This window comes from Cebidichthys violaceus, unplaced genomic scaffold, assembly GCF_023349555.1.
Source record: "Cebidichthys violaceus isolate CVI_PGR_0920_01 unplaced genomic scaffold, fCebVio1.0.p SCAF_5, whole genome shotgun sequence".
NCBI classification, from domain to species: Eukaryota; Metazoa; Chordata; class Actinopteri; order Perciformes; family Stichaeidae; genus Cebidichthys; species Cebidichthys violaceus.
This window is the reverse complement of record NW_027176705.1, coordinates 4,414,436-4,440,806: the sequence shown is the minus strand read 5'-3', so window position 1 is coordinate 4,440,806 and position 26,371 is coordinate 4,414,436. Positions and strand designations below refer to the sequence as shown.

At 39.1% G+C, this 26,371-nt stretch overlaps 1 protein-coding gene across 1 annotated transcript in view; it reads left to right on the top strand.

The window, feature by feature from the left end:
* Positions 1–25,832, top strand: part of LOC137887898 (transmembrane protein 266-like) — a 47,009-nt gene extending 21,177 nt beyond the window's left edge. Inside the window, exons 4-11 of the mRNA XM_068731145.1 lie at positions 10,196–10,350; positions 12,066–12,139; positions 13,569–13,625; positions 13,820–13,958; positions 18,038–18,153; positions 20,469–20,664; positions 24,233–24,295; positions 24,845–25,832. Of these exons, the coding sequence (XP_068587246.1) occupies positions 10,196–10,350; positions 12,066–12,139; positions 13,569–13,625; positions 13,820–13,958; positions 18,038–18,153; positions 20,469–20,664; positions 24,233–24,295; positions 24,845–25,485 (1,441 nt within the window). The 3' untranslated portion in view covers positions 25,486–25,832. The remainder of the gene's footprint in view (positions 1–10,195; positions 10,351–12,065; positions 12,140–13,568; positions 13,626–13,819; positions 13,959–18,037; positions 18,154–20,468; positions 20,665–24,232; positions 24,296–24,844) is intronic.
* Positions 25,833–26,371: the final 539 nt, after the last annotated feature.

The following is a 26,371-nucleotide window of genomic DNA, read 5'->3' as shown; positions in this document are numbered from 1 at the left end:
GCTGTTCCAAATGTGCAAGGAGTCCAGGGTTAGGTACCAACACCAGATGGTTCATCTAAATCTGTAGTAAGCAACGGGGGGAAAAGAGGAAAAAACAAGTGCTCCCACCCTCTGCCTCCCACCAGCTTTAGGCCAAGGGTCCAAATATTCCATTTTGGAAATAACTACTGGCCCATTTGCAAGTTTCAGAAAATGGTTAAGGAGGGAAAATAAACATGCTCTTTGCATGTAATCGCAACTATCTCTGGAGAATATTGTGGCGGGCATGGCTCTGAGACCTTATGCATTTTACCACATTTGAAGGGACATTTAGTTTTAACATTGTACTCCTCTCTATATGCAAACAGATTTGTGCAATCAATATACTGTGGGTCCGTCACTGCATTCTTACTTTACATGCTGCAACTTTGTTAGAGGAGAGGAAAAAAGTCAAATGTTGAAGTCTTGCCTTTTGAAATTATGCATTCTCTGATGGCTCTCACCTAGTAGAGCCAATTTGGCCTGATTTAATTAGAGAGCACAGGAAGTCGTCTGAGACAGCGACCTGGGAATGATCGGCCTCCCTGTTATCTCCCAGGCTTCTTAATTCCACTGCCACAGGGATGGCTGCTGGCCAGCATAGTGTACAAGTTCATCGTTTGTCAAATAGATGTTTTCTGTCCATCTTGAGAATAAACCTTTTACGTCAGAGATTCTCCAAACTATGAAAAATTATGAAATAGTACTTTTATTACAGGATTTTAAAGCCACATGTGTTCAAATTAAGTAATTTACCCTCCAACTCTTCTTTCTATAAATACCCCAATTTTTAATTGTTAATAGCAGCCTATTAGATCTAAAACTAAAACACTACATTATAATTATTAGATTGAATTAACTTTCACTATCATTAATTACTCTTTTCATTAGTTATTATGTACAATATTCAGACAATTATCTGGTAGTTTTGATACCCAAATCCACAAACAATTATGCAAACTATTAGCACATATGTTTATGTTAACACTTCGCCTATTCAGCAAATCTGTTTTGTATTTTGTCTGTCCTGACTTAAGCTGTGCCAAGTTTTCCACATCTTTCTATGTTCGCTGGTGGTGTAACGGACCATTCATAGATATTCAACCTAAATGGATAATAGAGAGGGTAATATGACTTGTTTACAAAACCTCTAAGCAGCTTATAATACATCATTAAAACAAAAAATGACAAGATTTCTTTCAATCAATAAAAATACTATCGTATACAAAAATTTAATTGTGTGTTTCTATGAAGAAAAAAAATCATCAAAAATGACTAAAACAAAGTAAAAAGGATAACATTTCAAATTTTTGGTGGTTTACACTGACTTCAGAGCAGTTGAAATGATTTTTGGGATGATGACAAAAAAAAATAGTCTTGAGTATGTAGACCAGCTACTATAATCAAACAACACAGGGATCTGTATCTGCCAATATGGATCATCAATGATCGGCAATTAGTATAGGCGGCAAAAAAAACATGATCAAGGATCTCTAAAAGTTATATTTGCTCTATTTTTCTTTTATGCTCATCCGATCAGTGATCCGATCAGTGAATCGATCCAATCAGTTCAGTGATCCGATCAGTGATCCGATCAGTGATCCGATCAGTGAATCGATCAGTGATCCGATCAGTGAATCGATCAGTGATCCGATCACTGAACCGATCAGTGAATCGATCAGTGATCCGATCAGTGATCCGATCAGTGAATCGATCAGTGATCCGATCAGTGAATCGATCAGTGATCCGATCAGTGAATCGATCAGTGATCCGATCAGTGAATCGATCAGTGATCCGATCAGTGAATCGATCAGTGATCCGATCAGTGATCCGATCCGTTCCACCACTTTCGCTGTCCACAGGCTGCACTATTTGCTGTATTGATAATATGATAATGGTTACAAAGAAATACATGCACAGCTCAAGTCAGTTGACCCCTATTCTCAAATCACAGGTGCAGACTGGTGGCAGAGTGGCTAATATTCACAGTGTGACATTGCTTTTCTCACTAATAACAGAGAGGGATCAAGTGACAGAGCAAAAACCCATTAGTGGAGCTTGATGGCCTTGATGGTGTAATCTGTTTTTCTCTTTATTAAAAGATAATTTATCTGGGTAAGAACAACATTAATTCTAACCCCCCCATGATCCCCTTAAACATAAATACTAACACAATGTGGGTGTTGTAGGTTCAAAAGGTCAGTCATCAAAAAACACATAAAAACATATCTGAGTCCAGAAAGTTTGAGGGTGAAGATGGGGTTTGACTGCACTTATTTACTGGGCTCAAAGCTGATATAACATTAATAATAATAATAGTAATACTATTGATAATGATCCATAGACACTGTGTACACCTTGTTATCATATAGCCCAATCAAATTGTTCACTTATATTTGTTTGTCTTGTTGTGAAAGCACCACGCACAGTCTGTTTAGCCTTTCTCATCCATGAAGTTTGCTGCATCTTAAATGAGCTCCACAACACCTTCTCTTTCAGATCAACTGTCACTTCAGCTGAGATCTCTAGCTAACTGCAGTCTATAGTAACCTAGGCCGACTCTGATTGGCTGCGCACATGTGAATGCACACATATATGGTGTACAAGCACAGAATACAGAATACACACACGCTCACACTGACCTTCCTGTCCCCTTGCAACATACAAATGAGTCTTTCCCCAGCGTTCCCACAGGACTGTGAGGAAAAGCTGAACACCAGTTGCCCTTGTCCATTGTGTTCCTCGTGTGCACTCGAGGAACAGCTCACATTAAATTTAAGCCTCTAGTTGCAGGTTAATGTAATCTGAATCATGTATTTCTTGTAGTATGTATGTACCATTAAATGTGGCTATGTATACTTGTGTGTATATATATATATATATATATATATACACATACATACAACTAAGAAGCTGTTATGTACTAACACATAAACAAATGAACAATTTGAATAAATAATATGCTTGTCTGACAATACTGATGTAAAAGGGTAAATGCTATATTTTAATAGTTCACGTTTCTTTTTAGTTATTGTCAGAGTGAAAGTTTAAAAAAACAAAAGCTGCTCTATCTCTGAGCAGAACTCAGTACCTCAGAGATATACTGTATATCTTGACTCCACAATCAGTCATTTATTCCTTTGCTTCTGTTTCCACTGAAAGTGCTGCAGGAGTGTTGGGGCTTGCCTCTTCAATGCTGATGTGTTGTGATCAATGGTGCACAGGCATTGGTAATGGGGAACCTTTCAAATGTAAAATTAATTACCTGCAATCTGACAGCATCAGGGAAACTCAGCATGTATTTTATGCTTAGTTGGTGCTCCCCATGCTTGCTTTAGCATAAATCATATGTGTGTGTTTGTGAGTGTGTGCATTGGTTGTTGAAAAGTGAAGTCTGCTGGAGACGCATCATTTTCTACGGAAGATAGGATGCTGCCTGTCTGGTGTCTGCTTTGTCAGGTAAGGCTGAATTTGCCATTAGCAAAGCTGTGATTTAGCTTGAAACGACACTTGGAATCCTTCCGCCAGGAAGAGGAGGGTCATCTTGCCCATGCCACTTGTCTTGTTTCCTTTTTAACACAAATTCCAGTACTGAAGTACTGAAGTGCTTCGTGACAGCATGTTGTTTGGCTGTAAATACAATGATTTTACATCGACAAACTCTGGGCCTGGTGCCTTGAAGCCACTGCTTGTAGGAGGTTCTGCTTTGGCACAAATGAACAAGAGGTTGTGTTTACTGCTGGTCAGTAAAACAGAAAAGACTAAAACAGAAGGGCAATAATCTATACCCACATGTGTTTTTTTATTTTGTGATTATACTACTAATGTATGCAGGAAATAATTTGTTTCTGTTTAGTAATTTAAATAGTTTGTGCTGTGAGGTCAATGTGGAGTGCAATATAACTCATTAAATTACTTCACAGAAACATATTTTCTCTTACATACAATAAGATGCCCTGAGGGTATCCCATGCTTTTTTGTTTCTGCTGATATGTGACTAACATAACAAAGCTTGATAAGTTGAGTTAGCATGCCAAGATTAATATTTCTAAGTTTGCCTTTGAGTCACTATTTGACCTTTAGTGGTCAGAAATTGGCCAATGCAGCTTTCAAGCTACAGTTTGGAACATTAGTAAAACAAATTAGTAAGACAGTTTTGCTCAAACTGTCACTATATCCCGACAGTAGTACACGAGACAGATAATATGGAGGAAATAAAGTTGCTCTGCCTTCCTCTTAGTGCTCCTAATGGCATTTGCAAGATTCTGACAAACCCGAACAACACAAACGATCAGGAGCTGTCAATCAATGCTTGTGAAACTAAACTAGGCAGCACTGATTAAATATGAATCAAGGTTCTATTAAATACATGCATATATATGTATGTGTTAGCAGATGAAGTGATCGTTGTTAGGTATGTACTGTATATACTGTATATATAGCTACATATCTACATATATATAATACATACATACATATATACATATATACATACAGTACATACATTCATACATTCACACAGTGAAAGTGCAGGGCTTAAGTATTTGAAAATATATATTTTTTTCCATAACTTCCATAACCCTTTACAAATTCTAGGATATTAACTTCATATTAACTTTTTTCTCTGTGCACTACAGCTTGATGAAGAAAATAAAGGTAATGTGTTTGAATCTACTGGCCGGCTTTTCTGTGTAAAGACGTGTTTTCCAGTGTCTGTGGGTTTCATCCAGGTGCTTCAGTGGACTTTCCTTTAAACAATGAATTAAGAAGCTAAAGGAACTATAATTACTAATACAACTCTGGTACAGAGTGTATGTAAAAATATAATTTTTGAAGTTTTTCATTTATCAGGCATTCAACTACGAACATTTGACCCTTCCAGAGCCAAAAAAAAGTACTGATCATAATATCATGTCAAGAAACTGTGCAAAGTGCATTTCTCCAATTTTCCTGAAGTTGCTGGTAAAACGGAGAAAGATTGTGAGCATTAGAAATAGAGCATAACATTTCCCAGAGAGGAGTGAGTCTATTGGACTAAGGGTGAATTCATGTTAAAGCAATACAACCTCCTCCACTGTGGTGTAGTACTTTATCTAATGAGACCATCAGGTGCTGTGAGTCTCACTGTCCCAGTGTTTGGTAGCTCACTCAACATGCTGGTATCGATTACTTTTCCTGATTTAATCTCCCTCCTCTGTTTCCCTGTCCAGCTCCACTCAATCTCACTGGCAGTGGGAAACAGTGACAGCTATATCAACCAGCTCTACACACACCAATGTAGAGAAAGAGAGAAAGCAGGAGTGATTAAGACAGAAATGCAGAGTGAGAGCAAATGAAGAATGAGCATTAACTGTCCAAAAAGTCTTGTAATTTGACTAAAATGACAAAAACAATATTTATTTTTGGTAAATCAATATGAGGTTGTTAAAAATGTCAATGTGAAAATCCATGAAGCCACAGTGAGTTTGAAAACTAGCAGTTTGAGAGGTGACCTTGTCCACTGTATGTGCTTGTCTACTAGTGACTTGTGCCAGGTGGTTCTGTCAGGCCGTCCGGGCTGAGTGGGTCAGAGAAACAACATTCGCTACTGTTCTGTTGCTTTAATAAGACTCATTAATATACCGCATGTGTCACCAGCAGCGTCTGACTGCGTCCCCTCTGGGCTGGGCTAGTTTTGGCATGACATGAAGTAAGGACACACACATTTACTGAATTTAGCCTATTTGTCTATCGTATCAAAGCAGAGTCTTTGCACTTCCTGTGAACTCGCATCCCTTATTCATCTGTGTGTGTGTGTGTGTGTGTGTGTGTGTGTGTGTGTGTGTGTGTGTGTGTGTGTGTCTGTGTGTGAGTGTGTGAGTGTGACGCTTTGGTTTCCGCGGTAGCCTGTACGAAGACCTGTTATAAATTCTGGACAGATTGTAACCAACAGGTTTATTGCCTTGTTGACTCATTAAAATATCGTTAGATGATAGATTTGATCTTGGCCAAGATGCTTCCTTCCGATGCGTTATGAACAAGCGAGGCACTCTTTCAAACTGCCAATGGGTAAAATGCACTAGCTGTTGGAATGCATTGATTTTCAAACTACAAGGTTCATTTATTTACCATCCTACAACACCGGGATGCATAACAAAATGCTATAGTTGTAGTCCCTTCATGCTACTCACAACAACAGTCACATTCATCCCAGGACACATCGCTCAGTCCTGAATCCTCCCCATCAGACTCTTCTCATTGAGCAAATCTAATGCCTAATGTACATTCATTTTTGCGAGTAAATTTGACCTGTTGGCAGTTCTAGTAGGTACAGTTTTTGGTGGGAATTGTACTTTTTCCCTTTAAACCACAGACGAAATCATGTATACCTTTTTCAAGTATGTGTGGACTCTTAAGACATGCTGCATGTTGAAATTTGCTTTACTTTTAGTTGAATTACAACTGGATGTTTATTGGATTATGCCTCACTCAATAGTGAAACATAGGGATTTAAAGGATTAGTTTGACATCTGGAGAAAACACTTTGATGAGATGATCGATGCACCTCTTTTTGCTAAATATGATGCTACACACAGTGGCCCATTAGCTTATTTTAGCATAAAGACCAGAAACTGGGGGACATAGCTGGCTCTCTCCGTAGATAAAAATAAATCTGCCAGCACCTCAAAAGTTCACTGTAAACATATATGCGCTGGAATATTTATTAGCCCGGAGCAGTAACTTACTGCCGTCTTGTTGTCACCGTGAGGTTGCCAGGCAAGAAGAGATTTTAGGGGTATGGAAGGAAATTGTAAAATGATCCCCAAAGTGGACTTTAAGTATTTTATTCAGTAATGTTTATTGTGATTGACTGCACTGTGACATGATTCCTAGAGCCATTAAAGAGTGAGGAGAATGTACCCTTATAAAGTTTGTGAGAAGAGTTTTTCACTTTTACTACTCTTTACTCCCACTCATGGAGTTTTATTGTTCGGGTAATTTTTTCTTTTTTTTTTTGCTTTCCTGCAGCAGTTGAATGAAGCGTGAAATAATTTGATATAAGATGCACTTTGATGGACTATCTAATCATATGGTTGAAGTTTGCTAAACCATAACCTCTGGAAATGGAGGTAGTTTGAGCCAGTTTAAAGTTTAGATGACTAAAATGCACAGATTTCATTTTTTTCTTTTGTTGTTTATTACCCAAAACTGACTACTATTCTCACAGTTTTATTTTATTTATTTTATCAGGTTCACACGATCAGATCTGAGAAAAAATATTTTGTGAAATAATATGATCTGTGTTGCCACAAATCCATAAATCCATAAAGGTGAGAGAATGTTATTACTGGAAGTTGACTGATACAAATCCCCAATGTCTCTTGGACGATGTGGGTGGAAAGAGTGAATTAGTTACTCTCCTCACCGTCAACTACTGAATGTGGCCTTCAGCAAGGCACCACCTTCTAACTGCTCTAGTCTAATAGATCAGCAGCAGTTAGTGAATATTTGATTGGAAAGAGATGCAGAGCTGGAGGACATCATTCACTCAATTCTTGTTTTAAATGAAGAAAAAAATACTTCTGTAAACAAAAACCTAATAATCCAAGTCTCCCGTTTATTGCATTAGTGGAATTAAATATGAAATGCTCTTACATTGTTACCTACAATTATTATTTAGTTGATTTCTCATTGCCAGATTTTCTTTGGTTGAACAATAGACTTCATAGTTTTCACAATTGCCTCACATCTCACCAGCTGACTTTTCTTGTGGCATTCAAATGCCTTGGGGCAAATCAGTGATGCAATATAGCAGCTTGTGTTCGCTTGATTTGTAGTTCCTTTAAGTTTGGAAGCATATGCTGTTGGGTGTGTCTGGTATGCATGAGAAATAAACTGCTGCATGTGCTATTGAAATTAATACTGAGAATATTTGACTTGACACTGAGTAGTTAATATTTGGTTAAACCTATTATAGTTGTGTGGTCATTTGGTCCTTGCTCATATGTCATGGCAAGATACAAAAGACCCTCTGACCATCATCACTCTAAAGTTGAGCTTGGTATGTAATTTAGGTTTATGCAATGGAGTCTGATCCTGAGTTTAGATGTTGTTCTTTTTTCCTCTTCTTGGTTATTAATACACTGTATTAAATTACATATTATTCTATATATGAATTTACTGATTTAATATTTTCTTTATATATGCGGATGTATGTATATATAGGCTGGCATGTAGGCTGGCTCTCAGGATGGCATGATACCTGGCATCCACAGAGTCTCGCCAAGACTCTGGTGGAGCAGATTCTGCACCATCTGGAAGTTGCACATTAGTGCTACCCCACCCAAAGCCAAGAAGATGATTGCTATCAGCATGATTACGCCTTTATTAGATTAGCTGTGCATTGTTTACAGGCTCTGCCCAAGCCAGCCTTGAACGGATAAATACTTTCCTCTAAATAAACCAATGCAGTGATCAACTTTCCCGCATTAGTACATTAATTTGTTTCTCTAGGAGAAAATCATAAGGATGATTGATCTCTTGCAGTTTATTCTTCAGTGATATCATATGTCTTAAGAAATGTCTGTTATTATGGTCAGACAAATACCTAAAACAGGTTAGAGATTAAACTTTGACTGTTGATCTGTTGTAGAGCTTGTGTGAAAATTTCACATTTAACTTTGATCAAATAGCCAAAAATTACATGTGGCCTCTTCCACTGACTGAGCTCAATTTTCTAAAGGAATTGGAATGTACTAGTTAAACAGCCAATAAAAAGGTAAAAGTAAGACTTTTATAATGGATTAATTTGTTACATTCCAGTACTCTGACACTGGAGATGATGATAGACTCTTAGAAAAAATAGTTTCAAAGGTAGAACACATCTTCATCCAGCAGTTTTAAAGTGAGAACATGATGTGGTTTAGGCTATAACTGGTATTTTAACGGATAAATTCAGACAGATTCTTCCGTAATGAGTGCAGCATAGTCAGTTTTGTCACAGTGGCAAAATGGAGCCATTTTGCCACTGTTGCAGCTCATATTAGCACCACGCCAAGGAATGAAGACATGATCAGAGGAGAGAAATGCTCTGCCAACGTCTGTTTCCTCAATGCCAGTGCATGGGGAGAAGGGAAAGGTAGCCGGCAGAGCCAACTTTCCACTCCAGCTGGAGAGCCGGTGAGAGGCATGGTTTCTCTCATCTCCTACTGTCAGCCATTGTAGTAGCTGGTCTGTAAGACTAGCCACTATTTCTAAATAGCATTGAGTCATCTTGCCAGACACTTTAATGGCCTAAATGCTGGATTTTTACAGTACCTGGCAAATTTAGTTTTAGTTTTTTCAAGTCTTAAAAAGGTAACCTATTATTTTCTTTGGAGCATATTAAAGGCAGTCAGGGGATTGCTAGCTAATGTGTTTGATGTTTAATTGAAAATACGTATTCCAAAGATAAAATTGAATTAAAATTCTGACATTGATATGTAGATGTGCATTTAAGTTAAAATGCATATCAACGCGCCACTGATTTTGCTGAGCGTGAAATCCTGCCCTCTAAGCAGCATCCTCTACAGTGACTCCCTTCATTGCCATGTAAAACAGAGTCCATCAATATTCCAGTCACTCCCACAGCTGCTGGTTGAGTCACTAGTTCACAGAGCTTCACTGTCCCTCTCTCTGTCAATGCTGTCTCTGACACACTGCCTTTCCCTTTGCTCTGGCCATCAGCACCAAACTTTACTTGGATTAAACAGACATCACCTTTCATAAGTGTAAACTACCACCCTCTGTTGGCCATGTCAGGGAGTTCAAATATCAATATGAAACCATTGAGATATTGTTCAGCATTGCACTCAGACTGGGAATCAATGCAAGTATAGATTCATCCAATGTCAGTTTAACCATGGTGGAATATTATTAATTATTCAGGTGTCAAAACTTAGTGTGTCACTCAATTTATTCACATTGGTCATACTTTATCTAAAGGCATCTTTAAATAATTTAAATTCTGGCTATGAAAGATAAAGTATTAGCTTAATCAGGGGTTTGAGCCAAGCTTACTTTTATAACATGTAGTACATTTTCATTCTTTTGAATATTATGAAGTCTAGAAATGCAATAGAATAAGCCATACTGATACAAATCTACTTAACATATAAAAAAAACGACCCATTTTTTTTCTTCTGTTCACTGTCTTTAGGTCCAACTGGCTGAAGCCCTGTTGCGGTCGCCGGGTGGCCCTGTGGCAAGTCTGTCTGCTCAGCGCTGGCTTCAACTGTATCCTGGTGGCCTGTGTCATCCTGGTGGTGCTTTTCCTGTCTTTGGAGCTGCTGATAGACACCAAGCTCCTACAATGTAAATAGTGTGCATGGCTACTTATTTATATCTCCTATTTAAACCTTTATACTCAAGGGGGAAGTTTGCTGAGCATGCATATTCTTCTCCAGCGACACTGGAGCATAGACTGCGTGACGTTCAAAAAACACCTGGGAGGCATCCAGTGCAACATACAGGTGTAGCTCCACTTGAGCAGTGGGGAGTTCAATGCTTTAGTGTCCTTGAGTGTTTAACTGAAGCTTTATTAACTCTACTGATACTTTTCCTGCACTGTGACCTACCGGCCAACAGGGTCAGATCTAAGCTTGCTAAAAAATACAAAATGTGTGTAATTATTCTTATTCTTATTACTCCTATCATTTGCTGTAACTCCACTGGTACAGTCTTTAACTCATGGCTTCGAGGTAATACCGTGTCATGATTGACATAATTAGATATAAGGAAGCACACATCACAGTAAAAAGGTACTGGTTTCAAAAAGTACTTGAATACAATTATTCAGTTTATACTAATTTACACTTCTACTTCACTGAAATTCAGAGGAAAATATTGTGCTGTTTAATTATTTTACAACTGTACTAGTTACTTTCTAGATTCATATTTTAACATGAAAACTATGAAATATAAATATGACAACCTAATATAATACAATATATTGTTGATATTAAGCAAGTGAGTTCCAACCTTTTTGGCTTAGAAACCCTTGTCACATTTCAGAAGTCTAACTAAACCAAAACTGTCTGTGAATATGACAGTATATGGATTATTGTACTGAATACTGTGACAGTAACACACTGTGGACTTTAACAATGAGAAACTCAAATAATATACATGAGTTAGACTTCAGATTTTGGTTCTCATTTTATTTCAATACAGTCCATTGACAGTACAATTTACAAAGGTTCAAGTCTGGAGATCTACTTGTAAGTGTTGTAGAAATCAACAGTCATGTGATTTATTCTTAAATAGTCATGTGTGTGCATTTAGTGTCCCCTCTTTCCATCACTTCAGTGTGTGCAGTCTTGCCAGTCACAGAGGAGCTGGTGGTGCTGGATGGTAAATGGTTGTGATGGAGAGTGATGGAGAAAGGTGATAATGAACCAAGTCTCTTGTCAATAGCAGCAGGCACTCGTCCCTATCGATTACTGGCCAGCATCCAGCTCTGATGATACCTGAGTCTCGCTGCGGGGACTGCAGGACTCTAGTCACTTCAGATCTGCTGTAATCCGGTGCTTTGTTGGTTGCCACTCCTGCAAGACAAACAGTGGAGTGGGCAACAGGGCGGGAGGGAGTGCACAGAAAGATTAGAGGCGTAGGACATGGGTAGATACAGGTTGGCGTTGTGGATAGATGGGGCCTGAGATCTGGAAAAAAATAGAAATGGTGATTAACAGAAGGAGAGGAACAGCATTTCTAGTTTTCTAGAAGAGCAGCTTGAGGCGTGATATGGGTAAAAGTTCAAAATGAATTCAAGCAGAAAAGGTTGTTTTTTTTTCTTTGTGCTAAACCTTCTTAGATAAAATAAATATTACGAATTATATTTCCATTGAATGGTAAGACACATGCTTTTACAAGATATGAGCTGAGATACTCAAAGGAATTTAGACATTCTTTTTTAATTAATTTGCTCACCTCGTAGATATAGGAACACCTTTCTTCCTTGTATTGTTTATTGTGTGCTCCTCTTTAGAACTTTGCAGGTTAACATCTGTCCACGTTTCTTCTTTCAACAGTTTCCAATGCTTTCCAATTTGCCAGCATTATCCACTGGATCAGCCTTATCATCTTGTCACTCTTCTTTTCAGAGGTAAGACAATCTGTTGTTGTCCATAAAACCATATTTCTGGTACCAACGTTAATACAAATCTTTTAGTCATCCTAGTTATCACGTTAGCCTGTTAGTTTGCAACCTCCTTGCTCTTGGTCTCCTGAATAATGTTATATGGTCACAGAAGTCCTTCATGGGCACAGAAACCTTGATATTTGAAGTGACATATTAGTGCTGGTCGGTAAGACCGAAAATGTGTATCACGGTATTTTGTAAGATTCTGGCGGTGGCCTAGGGTGAAAATGAGTTTGACACCCCTGATCTAGTCTATCGTCTTCACAGGATTCAGCTTTAGCTTCAGAAATGCTACCTTGAGGCTGGATGGCTAGTCTGTTGTGTAAACCATAATTTTAATTAGTCTTAATAAAATGTTAGCTATTGTTTGATAAGATTGTGTCTTATCATCACTCTAGAATTGTGGAAAACAAAATGGAGAGGGGAGAATTTGGCCCACAGGCCTCCACTCCAGTGCAAACCAATTACCCTGACAGCCTCAGCCCCAACGCCCTAAACCAAACATTAATTACCACTGAGCCACTAGGAGCAATAATTAAAGCTGAGCTTAATGAGCAGTAGGGATGGGGTTACAGCGATACGATCCAGGCAAACACCTCGCCCACTGACATCACAGAAGAAGAGTCATCTGGGAATGGTGTTGGATAGATGTAGCTTATCACCAGCTGGCCCCTCTGCACCAATCGGAAAACTGGATTCGAGCATGTGGGTGGGGTCCCTGAAACTTTTAATTTGACACCAGCACTGTTGTCCAACATACACTCTGGATGATTGATTAGCAGGACTAGTCATACATGACACCACATGCTAATTGGAGTATAAATCAATGACCCTGCTCAACAAAGAGTCCCACAACAAATAGCATTTTAAAAGCACAATATAAAATTTGATAGGTGATTGTATTGTGATGTTCTTCTGTAGGTCAAATATCAAGATCAGGGAACATATTTGCCCCAGATATGATAGCTTTATCAAATAGTTAGCTATAAGTACTTGTAAAAGGATGTTTTTTCTATGTTCTTTGAGGTGTTCCTCGGATGTGTCTTAGGCAAATCAATTATATTGTTCTGTATGTGTGCATGTATTGACTATTTTGTAGCTGCAACACATTTTACACAAATCAAATAGCTATATTTTGTGTTACTAAATTCACATACAGCATTCTAGCATAGTTATTATTCTATTTGGACAAAAAAATATATTTGAAAAACAAAACTGTACTGCACAGGCCTCTTCTCAGTTTCTAGTCTATGTTCACACATCTTGACAAAGGGTGTTGGATGTGATGACAACTCAAAAGACTAAGAATATCACAAGAGCTTTTTATATGTATCATCAACTCCCTCACCAATCTATTTTAATGCTTTTATTTATCTCTCTCTGTCTGTCTTAGACTGTCTTCAGAATTGTCGTGCTCGGGATCTGGGACTACATAGAGAACAAAGTTGAGGTTAGTGCTGTCGTTGAGTGTTTATTAGCAAGTCTTGATGACCAGGTTTCCATTTTTGTGTTCAATATTATTTTTACTTTTGCCATTTGTTCCTACATAGATGTAGATCAGCATTTTGAGAAATACACTTTACACACACAACCACATTTGCACATATTTTAATTTTGTATGGGCCTGTGTGTGCGACCTCTCAGGTGTTTGATGGTGCTGTCATCGTGCTGTCCCTGGCCCCCATGGTGGCCTCCACGGTGGCCAACGGGCCCAGCAGCCCCTGGGATGCCATCAGCCTCATCATCACTCTACGCATCTGGAGGGTCAAGAGGATCATTGACGGTGAGGCAGGCAAAAAGCTTGTGTCCATCAAAATGTGTTATTAAAATACTCATTTTGTGGAGCAACTCAAGGAAATACTCAATCTTTATTAACTCAAAAGTATTACACAGATGCATACATATCCAAATAAAATGAAAGAGGTAAATGACCCCATTCTCTCTGTGATTATACAAATGATTTACTATTCAGAGCAATATAACTATTGATCATCCCTCATAGTAAATTGCTGCCACTCTGCTACTCTAACTTGTATTGATTGTAAGGGGATGGTTAAGTAGATTCAGAGAGGCCATAATGAATATAGTGGTTGTTCTCCTTTATGCTAATGCAGATCGGTTCGATATCTGTTCAGAGGTCACCCTCACCGCGGGCCTCTGACTGCATACAGGATCAGCTACACACAAAACACACAGGAACTCAGTGTGCAGTTTGTTCATGTCCAGTGAGACAATGGACGAGCAAAGGGTTGTTTTCCCTAATACTTCCCCGCATAGCAATAGTTTGACATTTTAAGAAATATGCTCATTTGCTGTCTGGAAGAGATAGATGAGGCTACAGCCAGCAGCTGGTTAGCTTAGCACAAACACTGGAAAACAGTGTGAAACTACTAGCTTAGCTTGTTTTAATTATTTTTATATATGATACGGTCTTAAATAGACATTTCTGTCTTGGTTGATTTCAGGATGTCTTTAGTCCAGAATCTTAAGAATACATCAGTACATTGTTTTAATGGATCAAATATATTGAACTAAAAGGGATACATCACAATGACACAATTAATCATTTCAGTAATCAATACAATACAGCTTTCAACAACATTGATTTACTCTGGTGAAGCACATTCAGCAGGAGCATGTTTCCTGCTTCTTAACATGCAGCCGTTGTGCTGGTTTCCAGGGAATGAACTCATGATTTTCCTGCCTCACACCTTGACCTGTTGGGTTTGATATTTGTGAGTGATTGAGTTTCCTTGTTAGGCAGGCGGCAACACACCTCAGAGGATAAAAATCACACTGAAACCAATAAATGTACAGCTGAGGGACTGGCTCGGTTATCATAGGAGAGGGATTGAGTCTCTTGCAGAATTAGCTTGACGTATGAAGTGGCAATGTTTGTGTCAGTCCGATTGGAGTGGAAATACAGAGGAGTGAACACCAGCAGAATTTGTAAGGACTAGAAAGCAGAATTTATTAGCAAAGTTATATGTCAGATGGGAGATATCAACCTCTCAAACACATAAAAAAATAAATATTGAAATGTTTAATGTCTTCCTTTTCATTTTATAATACATACAAAGACAATGAAAATAATGATTTTGCTAGATGTAGTAATGGCTTTAAACAGCCATCTCACCAAAGTCACCAAATGATGAGAAATGTTCCTGAGACAATAAACAGAATAAAGTTTTGTTGGTTGGTTGTATAATGTAAGTCTCAGGGTTGTGTGAGCAGTGAAACACTTGACTCCAGGTGAGAGGAGAGAGTGGAGCAGGGCCATGTGTTTGCTTCAGTAAAGTCGTGGTGTGAATTACACTATTATACATGTGCAGTCCGTAATACTGTAATACACACACACGCACACACACGCACACACACACACACACACACACACACACACACACACACACACACACACACACACACACACACACACACATCATAATCAAGTATAGTCATACAATCAACACTGTACACTTGCAAACACATACTTATGAGAAGCTGCCTAGATGGCGCTACGTTGATGATGACTACTTGTGAAGGTGCATACAAGCGCAAACTTGAAGAATGTGCATGTATTTTTTATTGTTTTGAAAAGCTTCCAAGTCTATCTTTTAAATATGGAGCCCTGTAAGGGACATGAAGGGAGTAAAACAACCAAGGTTGAAAAAAAAGTCGTACATCACAAAACTTTTTCATTAGGATCTCTACGACAGCTACAGTAAATAGCAATAAGGGGCACTGCATTAGATAAATTTACTGTTTTTCAGACCATAAATAAGACAAGAATTTGGTAGCATGTATGCATGTATGTGCATGCATGCCACATATTCATGTATATGTATGGGGGGTATGCATGTGTGCAAGTGCTTAGTACCGGTATATACTGTATATATATGCAGGTGAAGTATTCAATTTTGGCCTATACGGCTTCTCATCCATACTGACACGGATACAATATGCAAGAGCACAAATGTATTATTACTGCATATGGTGTGACTAAATAATGAACCTGTGACTGAGCTTTTCATGCCTTTTTAAATTCTGACTGGACTGACCCCATCTGATGTCCCCACTTTTGCAAAGTGTGTGTGTGCCAACATGACTATAAATAGGTACAAGGAGCATGTGGCGATGGCTGTGTGCTTTGCTCTGCCCCCCCCTCTCAGTACCAGAAAGGCTGTTTCATTCTCCTCCTTGTTTTTTGACAAAGCCGGCAGTTGAATCTCGTGATCGTTCAGATCCACAATCACAAAAACGACGACAGAGATATTATAATAGGATTATGTTTCACCTCTGTATGTTGCCCAGAGTAACATTCCCCATCAGGATACACAGTATTACCATGTGTGATATCATGTACCTGGCTTACAAATGTGATCACAAAGAGGTGTGAGGTACCGACTGTCTGCCACCTGTGATGACAACAGGTATTCAAATTTTCCCTCACTATCCTTTTTTAGGTACAACTTCCCATCCTGCTCCAGAAAGTGTGTCATGTAAAAATAAAGTGTGCAGTAAGATTGTAAGAGGTGGAGTTACTTATTGATCAAGATGTGATAATGTTTGATGCATTAGTCTCAGCGCATTATATTTCCTACAATATACTTTACCGAGAATAATTTCATAAATATATCAAAAATAAGCTAAATCAATGAATAAATAACTAAACAACCAGTTCGTTGCAGTTTTGTAGCAAGATTGATTCAAGGCTGGCCAAAGTGCTGGCAACACTTCAGTGCAACACTTAGGTAGGAAGAAGATGAGGCTCAGGTCGCATGTGACCACCAAGACTGTTTAACTAGAAAGATTTCCATATTGCTAACCAGAGTAGCCTAACGTTTGAGCATCATTTGAGGTAAATGTCTTCATCTCCATTTTCTTTAAGGCTCATTGTTTTTGTTGATTTTACTGCTGTTTCTTTGAAAGGATTGTACAGTATGTCACATACATTCAAATGTATGTGTGTACTGCTACAAGAAGACATGATTACTTTGTTTTGCGTAAATTACCGGTCCTGCAACAAGGACAGCTCAGAAAATACTTCCAGACGACAAAAGTTAAGATAACAATTGGGAGGAACTGCAAATGAGCTGCTAACTATGCACAAGAGGCTCTCAAAGTAACTCAAACAACAATTAAGAGTGTCTGTTTTTTGTATTATATATCATCCATTTTTCCTCATGTTTATTTTTGTTTTATTAAACTGATAAGCACAGATAAATTCAGAATTTTTAAAATTAGTTTTTAAAATTCACCCATTGAGCATCTTATATCTCAATGACACCACCACTGCTGCGTTATCTGAAGACGCTTCCAGGACTGTGACTTTAATTTATGCAAATATTGTATGCAACAGATGTTAATCCAGTAAACATATTTCTGATCCGGTGGAATGGGATGTTTAAGGTCAATATTGGCTGAAAATATACTAAAACCTTGTTACACCATCAAGTCAGCATGAAACCAGATTCCTGTGGAACATTTTCAGCACCTTGCAAAATTCATTCAGTACAGGTATAGGGTTACTGGCAACCAGTAATTAATGAGGTTTGCATGTCTGATGACAGACATATATGGAACAAAGGATACACGGTCCACTAATACTGACCTTTGACCATGATGTGCTGGATGTATTTTACCATAAATACCTCCAGCAGCTGTCTTAGCTAAGAACGTTTTCTCACTGAGTAAGTCTTGTTGCCTCCTAAAACACCTGGCAATCAGTTTCGGAACTTTTAATCATGTAGTGATTTAAAACTCTCTCTCTCTCTCTCTCTCTCTCTCTCTCTCTCTCTCTCTCTCTCTCTCTCTCTCTCTCTCTCTCTCTCTCTCTCTCTCTCTCTCTCTCTTCCATGTTAGCTTATGTGCTACAAGTCAAAGTTGAGATGGAATTGGATATTCAGCAATGTGAGAAGACCAAGGCTGTGCGAGAGGAGCAGCTGGAGCGTCTCACTCAGATCTGCCAGGAACAGGCTGTGAGTACCAAAACACCTTTTTTCTTTAACCTTATAGCCAGCATAAATCACTACTCACATCCACTCAAAACAGTGTATGGGTCCCCATTCACAACACACACCCATACCTTGACATGGTTCTGCATGAGGACTGAGACAAAAGTTGTGCACTCAGCAATATTTTGAAAAAAATATGGTTGTTTGCAAGCATAAAGTTGTCATTTGTATGACATTTTTATGACATATTATATCATGCAAGGATTTAAGGATAATTTATTGTCATTATGTTACATAGTGTTATACAACGAATTTCAGTTGTAGCCCATTTGCTACACAATAAAAACATGACCAAACAAAAACATCAAGATGAATGTAAACAGCAGCAACAAAACAATGGTCTTTGAAAAGATGTGGGCACAACACTCACTGACGACCCATAGCTGTGTTAGCCTGAAGTCTTCCTTCATCCATTTTATCTTCCTCCAACCGGACACTAGCCAGGAGAAGACTGGGTAGCGGAAAGCCTTAGGTCATAGCTGGGTTAGCTTAGCTTCCATCTCGGCTCTCCTCCTGGGGCGGTAGACTCGTCTTTCAGTGGCATTTGGTAAGGCTGGTCTGGCTGGGTGGTTGGAAGATGCCGTGGGCAGTGCTTGTCTCAAACCCTGCTGCACTTAATCCAATCCCTTCGCTTCCTCTCTGATGTTGATGACTCTGTCAAGGACCATACATGCTCCAGTAATAAACACAAAAAAGACAAATTAAAACAAAAATGTAGCAAAGTTCATGAGAGCTACTGGCCACTGCAGTTTCTTTATGACCTACTTTACTATAACATTTTTACGATGTACATATTTTATGAAATATTTATGATTTACTACGTTTTGGAATTTTTTATGATTTCCTATAATATGACATTTTTAATGACATATCTTACTACCACATTCTTGTGGCACATTATTCTATGATATTTTGCATGGCATATTGATGACATCCTACACCAATTTTACACTATGAAATTTAAACAACATACACACATGTTTATGATATACTGTATATACTATGGTATTTTTATGATATATGGTTAGAGAAGGGTGAAGTGGATCATGTTGTTGAAAGTTTTCTATTGGCTATTCCATGCTTATTTCTACTTTAAAATCTGTCCGCTATTGGAATGGATCCACAGCCTGAATTTTGCATGATGATAGAAATGACAGTGACTTAGAAGAATGCAACTTTAAACTTAGCCATAGTCTTACACAATTACTGTATCTTATATTTCATGCCAATTGTGAAAGCGTTCTAATTCAATTGTAGAAATCTGTCACTCTCTGCTGTATAGTCAAGGGATAGTTAATTTATAGTCATATCACCATCCAGAAGAAAGCTGACAGTAAATGGTTATGGAATCTAAAACCCACAATACACTGTCAGTTCATTTACCACCAGAGGAGGGCAGCAATACCTTACAAATAGGTCCAGTCTTTCCACCCATTTTACTATGATTACACACAGTACACACACTGATGATCCCATATGGCAAAATGCAGACTACAATAAATATTGATAAAGACTTAACTTTCAATTGACCATCTACGTTCAGGTCTGAGACCAGATATATATAATAAATAGATAAATACATTAAAAAGGAAATGATCAGATCCTTTCAAAAATATTGTTTATCAAATTGCTCCTCATATATAGAGACAATAGTTTTGTATTTACTACTTTAATGTACACTTTAGTTGATACCTTATCCTATGGGTTCATATATGACTATATGTGATTTATTTGAAGGTATACTAAGAATTTATCTTTCAGTTGGAACAAGAGTATATACAGTACATACCCTGTGCATGTATTGCGTGAGTGAGTGTTGCCTCAATGTGTTTTCTTTATTTTGTATTCCCTCCCTTTTACTAAATTTGCTGCTGAAATGTTTTCTTGTCAGTGGGTTGCATGTATTCTCTAAGCCAAAACACCTGAAATCAATACACATGGACATCACAGCTGTAAATCAGTGAAGCTTACAGTTTACCCAAAACATAATTAGATAATGCACTTGGGTTAATGCTGAAAACAGCTCACAATTAATTAACCTCTAGATAAGCTTTGTTTGTCTATGTGAAACTGGGATGGTGTCACAGGTCGAGAGTATGTTACTTTTACTTTATCACTCCATTCTCCCTTGTTCTCTCTCTTCTGTCTTTTCTTTATTCCCTTCCCCATATTTTTTTCCATCTCTGTCCTCATCACTTATCCTTTTTACATTCCATCTCTACATTCACTAACCTGCTGCTTTCACTCTCTTTTTCTATGCATACACCAACCGTCTCCAGTTTGAGATCAGACAGCTGAGGGCCCATCTGGCCCAGCAGGACCTGGACCTTGCGGCAGAACGTGAAGCAGCCATGCAGATTCATCATGTATGGGGCAAACAGGGCAGGAGTTTTCAGGTTGTAGAAGGCTTGACTCCCGGGGAGTCTGATGATGAGGGCGGCCAGAGAAACCCCAGGGAGCCTCATGTCACTGCAGGTACAGTATGGTCTCTAAAGCTGAGTTTTTAGGGACTAGGTTGCTAGATACGCTAAATGTAAAGTGAGAAGGGTTTTGTAAACTATATTGTGGAAAAAAGCATGAAAAAGCACATACTATACAGTTGAATTATAAAAAATGTAATCTATAATCCCTGATGATACAAACTTTATCTGCAAAATGTTCTGCAGTGAGGTTAATGCAGTAGTTTAAAATTAAACACAATATTTCACAAACAGAAAATGAATGCATCTAAGACAAAAGCCCGTGGCATTAAAAATATAACTTATTTGAATATACACCATGCCAGGTGCAGTGTTTGCTTGAAAAAGCAGCATGACAAACCAGAAGAGAGTTGCTGCATAAAGTATGTACATAATTATGTGGAACAAAAAGTCTCTAACAGTGTAACATCAGGTGAACTGGATGCCAAAGCAGTGTAGAGTTAATCTGGAGCAGTAGCCCTGGAGCATCTTCCAGGCCAGGCTCTTAGCCCCTCTGTACTCGCCCACAACACCCATCTGCCCGCAGGCTCTCCGAGATCAATATGAGGGCAAAAAAGCTTTTAGGATCTGGTGAATCCTGGAGAAAACAAGCATGTTCTCTGACACTACGTCAGGTTGCATGGGCTTCTGTCGTGCCCCAACTATCTCTCTTACCGCTCCCCCTTCGTGGCGAGACCGACCCAGCTATCCCAGACCACTATTTCAGGTACAGAGTGCTCTGTGCATTGTGCCTTGTTTGGGGAGAGTGGGCTCCTGTCAACATCTGTTCCCCTTCACCTGCAAACCACAATAGGGCACCAGGAGGCTCCATGGCGGCCACAATATTACCCCAAGGGCATAGTGGGAAATCTGGCTCTCAGAAACAAGTGGGGCTTTTTACAGAAACATGGTCACTGGGATGAGCACTTTGGCCACAGGGCTCAAGTCATGTCAGGTCAACTCAAATCAAGCCACGTTTATGTGTATTGCTCAATATTGCGCGCTCTCAATGGGCTCCTCCGACACTCACCCGCATGATACCATCAAACTATCTGGAACTCTCATCAAGGCAGTGGCCGTCATGAATGTCACAGGAGATTAAGGGTTTTGCCGCCTTAAAATAGCAAACCATGTAGGTTTTAAGAACATCCAGTGACAATCAGTGTTAATCAATGAGCCAGGAGTTTTCTCTCAGATACTGAGAGAGGATTGTAGCCAAGCTATAGACTACATCAGTGCTTTGAGCTAAATGGTAACATTCTCATGACAATGCCAACACGCTGATCTTTAGCACGTGTAATGTTAACATGTTCATTATCTTTATTTAGAGTGTTGCTATGCCAACGTTTGCACCATAAGTGCAGCTGAGGCTGATGGAAATGTCATTAATATTGCAAGTCAAACCAAATCGATGATGTCACTAGATGAAAAGTCAGAGGATCGCCAAAGTTATTCTAATTCATCTTAAGAGGGACATGAACGTCTTTGCCAAATTTAATGGCAATCGATAGTCATCCAAAAACTACAAATGTCAGCCTGCTGATGGCCCAAGAGTTAAATTCAGGGGATGACCAAAGTCTTCATCTTTTGGGGACCATTTACATTACAGTCATTTAGCAGACGCTTTTATCCAAAGCGACTTACAATTCAGTATCTATCTACACCGTAGACGCAGCTACGGGAGCAATTTTGGGGTTAAGTGTCTTGCTCAAGGACACATTGACATGAGACTAGGGGATCGAACCACCAACCCTCTGATTGAAAGGCGGCCCCGCTCTCCACTTAGCCACAGTCACCCACCATGAATGGCTGCTGTGTCTTTTTCACAGCAGCCATTTTACATGTCATAACAGGGTAAACACAGCTGTAATTGGTGAAATTAATTATGGTCCCATTCTATTTAGTATGTCACAGACATTCCATTGAGCCAGCATGCACAGTGTGATACCAGGGCCTTGGCCCACCTAAATGGAACAGGGCCATAATTAATGTTATTAATTACACCAGTGTTTACCCTGCAGCGACATGTCAAAATGGCTACGGTGAAAAGGCCTCTTGTAATGGGAATAGCTCTCTTTGAAGACTGCACTGCACTGTCTATATTTACTCCCCTGTTGCCTGTTCACTTTATCTGTATCAACATCCGTTGCAGTTGTTGCTAATCTTCCTCTTACACCACTTCACCCGTGATGTAGAACTGATACCTCACCCATCAAAATGATAGTTGAGATTTGAACTAAAAGCACCTCAGCATATCACCTCTCTTTTTACACAGAAAGATGACAGCCCAGTATCTTGACTGTCACAGAAAGAAGGGCAGAGCCTTTTTATGTATGCTGGACAGCCCATTCTTTTTTCTTAAAACTCATGTGTTATTAATTGTGGAGTGATTGTCTCAGTCTTGTTTTAGTGAGTGCAATGCCTCCTCTCCAGGGGTGGCTCAAGGATTAATATTTTAGACTGAAAAATAAATGAAATTACCCATCAGAGTCTACAGCATGTCCCAGGGGACAGGGGCTAGCACTCAGGGTACTCTGGGTTCGCACTCAGCCAGCGGACAGTGAGCTCAAGACCAATCAAGCGAACAGAGGAGCATAGCAGATCACAGCCATTCACCACGCACATTGAGGCCTGCTAGACTGAAGGGATCTGTGCCTGAACAAAGAGCTCCCACTCTCTCTCTTTTTTATTTTCCCCCATTCCTCTCATCTCTGAAACCAACCCCACCCTGTCCCAGTTTATTTCTGGTGCACTAGGGTGCAGCTAATGCACAGTGTAGCAGTGCTTGATCCTGACCACTTGACAATGAAGTACCTGTGGCCTGGGGCAGAAGTCATCTCTGTCAATATTATGTTGTAAACATAAGAGATATTTTCCATTTGCACTACTTTGGGTGGTTAACACTGAAACAGACCTGCAGACAAAAAGGTATGAAATCCAAATGCATTTTCTGCCACACAAAGTCAGTCACATTATACTATACCATAATTTGACTAGTAATTTCCTGTAATACACTTGCAATTCATTGTCTATTCTGTACTAATGTTAAATATAATAATATTTTTCCAACCAGTATTTTATCCATTTCTTGTATTTCTTTATGCAATTTCAACAACCAGACATTGTTATTAAAACTATGATGACAATGAAAAAAACAGTAATAACAGTGATAACATGCATATTTGGCATAGTATGCATATCTTTGGACAGACAAGAGCCAACACAACAACACATGACTTTTATCGTGTGGACTTATCAGTCAACATGTCATGAAGGGGTAGCGAAGACAAAAAGAAGGAATCACATGTATGTATGGAGAAGTATGGAGGGAGGAAAACTCACGTTTTCCACGCAGTGAATATTTTCCGATTGTGTAGAAACAGTAATAGGGATAATACACATCCTTGTTGTTACTTAAACTTATATTTAAACTTTAAAACATGGATCAGAATCATATATGCTTTTTAATATGAATTACATTTAACAAAAAGCAGCCACTATAACAACACATTTGTATGTTGTTATTCACAACCATTAATAATGTCAATTAATTTATTAATTTATATATCTTTTCATTAACTCAGATCCAGTTGTGCGTGATGACATGAACAACTACATCAGCCAATACTACAGTGAAGCAAGCAGTGGTAAGTGACTATGAACATAAACTTTTATATATAGCTCTCCATGTACATGTTAATAAAATTACAGTAAGTAAAGCAGTGACTCCAAAGTACTTTTGGGTGGTTATAGGGATGTCAAGTAAAAGGTCATAGGACAAAACTTCATAGGTTTGGTCATAGATTTGGCTGATGTAGGTTATTATCTTACATTTTGACACACAGAATATGTGGAGAGATGGAAATCTTAATGGTGAATCTTAATCTTAATTCTGTGCTCATGGTGGCTTTTGTATAATGTAATTGAACAATCCATTCATTTTATTGTTTTGGCAAAATTACTAACAGAAAGTACACTGTTAGGGCATGTGTCCAAATTGCGCCTTTTTCCTGAGAGCCAGGATCTTTTTTAAATTGTTCCCCAAGCGCTACCCAGCGTCCTGCGGCAGTTTTTCTGACAGAAAATAGTGCTATTTCGACACAGGGCCTTATGCACTTGTTGTGTTTCAAATACAGAGCTTTTTTGTTTTACCTTTGTGGTTTTACTTTTTCTAAATGTATGCAATGTCTTTCAAGATGCTGGAGCTTCTGGCTTGGGTGCCCGGGTTATCACCATGGCAGCCATCGATGTTCACCTCCCCAACAATCCAAATCCCATTCAGTCAAACCCAATGCTTGCAATGGAGCGGGTGGGCAGCGTGGTAAGTGACGCCTCAACCAGCATATCACGGTCCAGTGGTAGCCTGACGGCTCGCCCACTCAGCCTGAGTAGCCACACCCCGGGTTCATCTATGACAGACTGCAGCAGCAGCACAGCTCAGGACCTCAGTCTGAGCTACAGCACCCATCGCTGCTGTCCTCCATCCTACTCAGGCCAGGACCCCTGCAGAGACCCCAGCATGGTGGTGCAGGAGCTACTCTCCTCCCTCTCTGAGGACTCCTGCCTTGCTCAAAAGGGCCTGGTAGTGGACCCTGTCAACCTAAAGCTTCCCAGTCCTACTGGCTCAGAAAAGGCCAGCCCTGAGCTGGACAACAGAATAAACATCTTCAACCGCAGAAACCAAGAGGAGAGACGAGGCAGGGGAAGGGGTTGTGTGCTGTTGCAGACCAAGCCACTGATCCACCTGCAGAGCAGCGCCACTGAGCCATCCCTGGAGGAGAAGTACCGGCTCCTGGGACCAGCTGACACACCTCTTGGGCACATGCCTGATACATAAGCTGCATTTACACAGAAACAGAAGTCTTTTCCTTTCTTTTACTGCCACCTTGTTTGGCATAATTTGAAATATTGTGGCAGGTCAAAGCTCATGAGAAGCACATACGATTTAAAAATTAGATTTTTCTGTCGCTGTGTAATTCCAATCTTAGCCCATCCAGAGGAAGCTTGAGCATTAGCTTCGAGCTAACACTGATGCTCCTTAACTTCACGTGTTCAGGAGTCAATAGTAGAAATGACAATAAGAACTCTTAGGCCCTTTGCCATAATGTCCAACTTCCCATGTTCCTCCTTGATGGATTTTTGAAATCAGAAATTCCCTGATATAGCACAACAAAGACTATAACATCCCAGTAAGGGCGGGCGGGCGGGCTAATGTGTTCTGGTACACATTGTTCATCAGGAATTCTCACTTTGAATAGGTCCTAATTGCACTGAACTTTAAATGAATTAAAACCAGCAAGGGGCCATTCAAGCCTATACTGAACAAAAACTTTAATTCTGAACCATGTTGCAAACCAAGACACTGTTCTCTGTTCTTGGAATTTCAAGCAGTTAAAGAGATTTTTTTTCTATTGCATTTTTCTTGTTATTTTGTTTCTTTTCATTTGTATTGATCAAATTTAAGATCAGCTATGCTGTTCTTTGTTCAAACAGCTACAGGGTACATACGACTGGCTTAACTATACAAACAGACAATTTTTTTTTAACCTATTCCTTTTTATCACCTGTTTGATTTGAAACAATGGACCATCATCAGTAGTTATTGAATAGCATTTTTGTTCAAAAAACAATAGTAGGGTATATTTGTGTGGTTGAAATGAAGAGGCAAGTGACTGGATTCTTTACATGAAACTAGATTGGAGTGCTTGTAGCATGAAAGACAT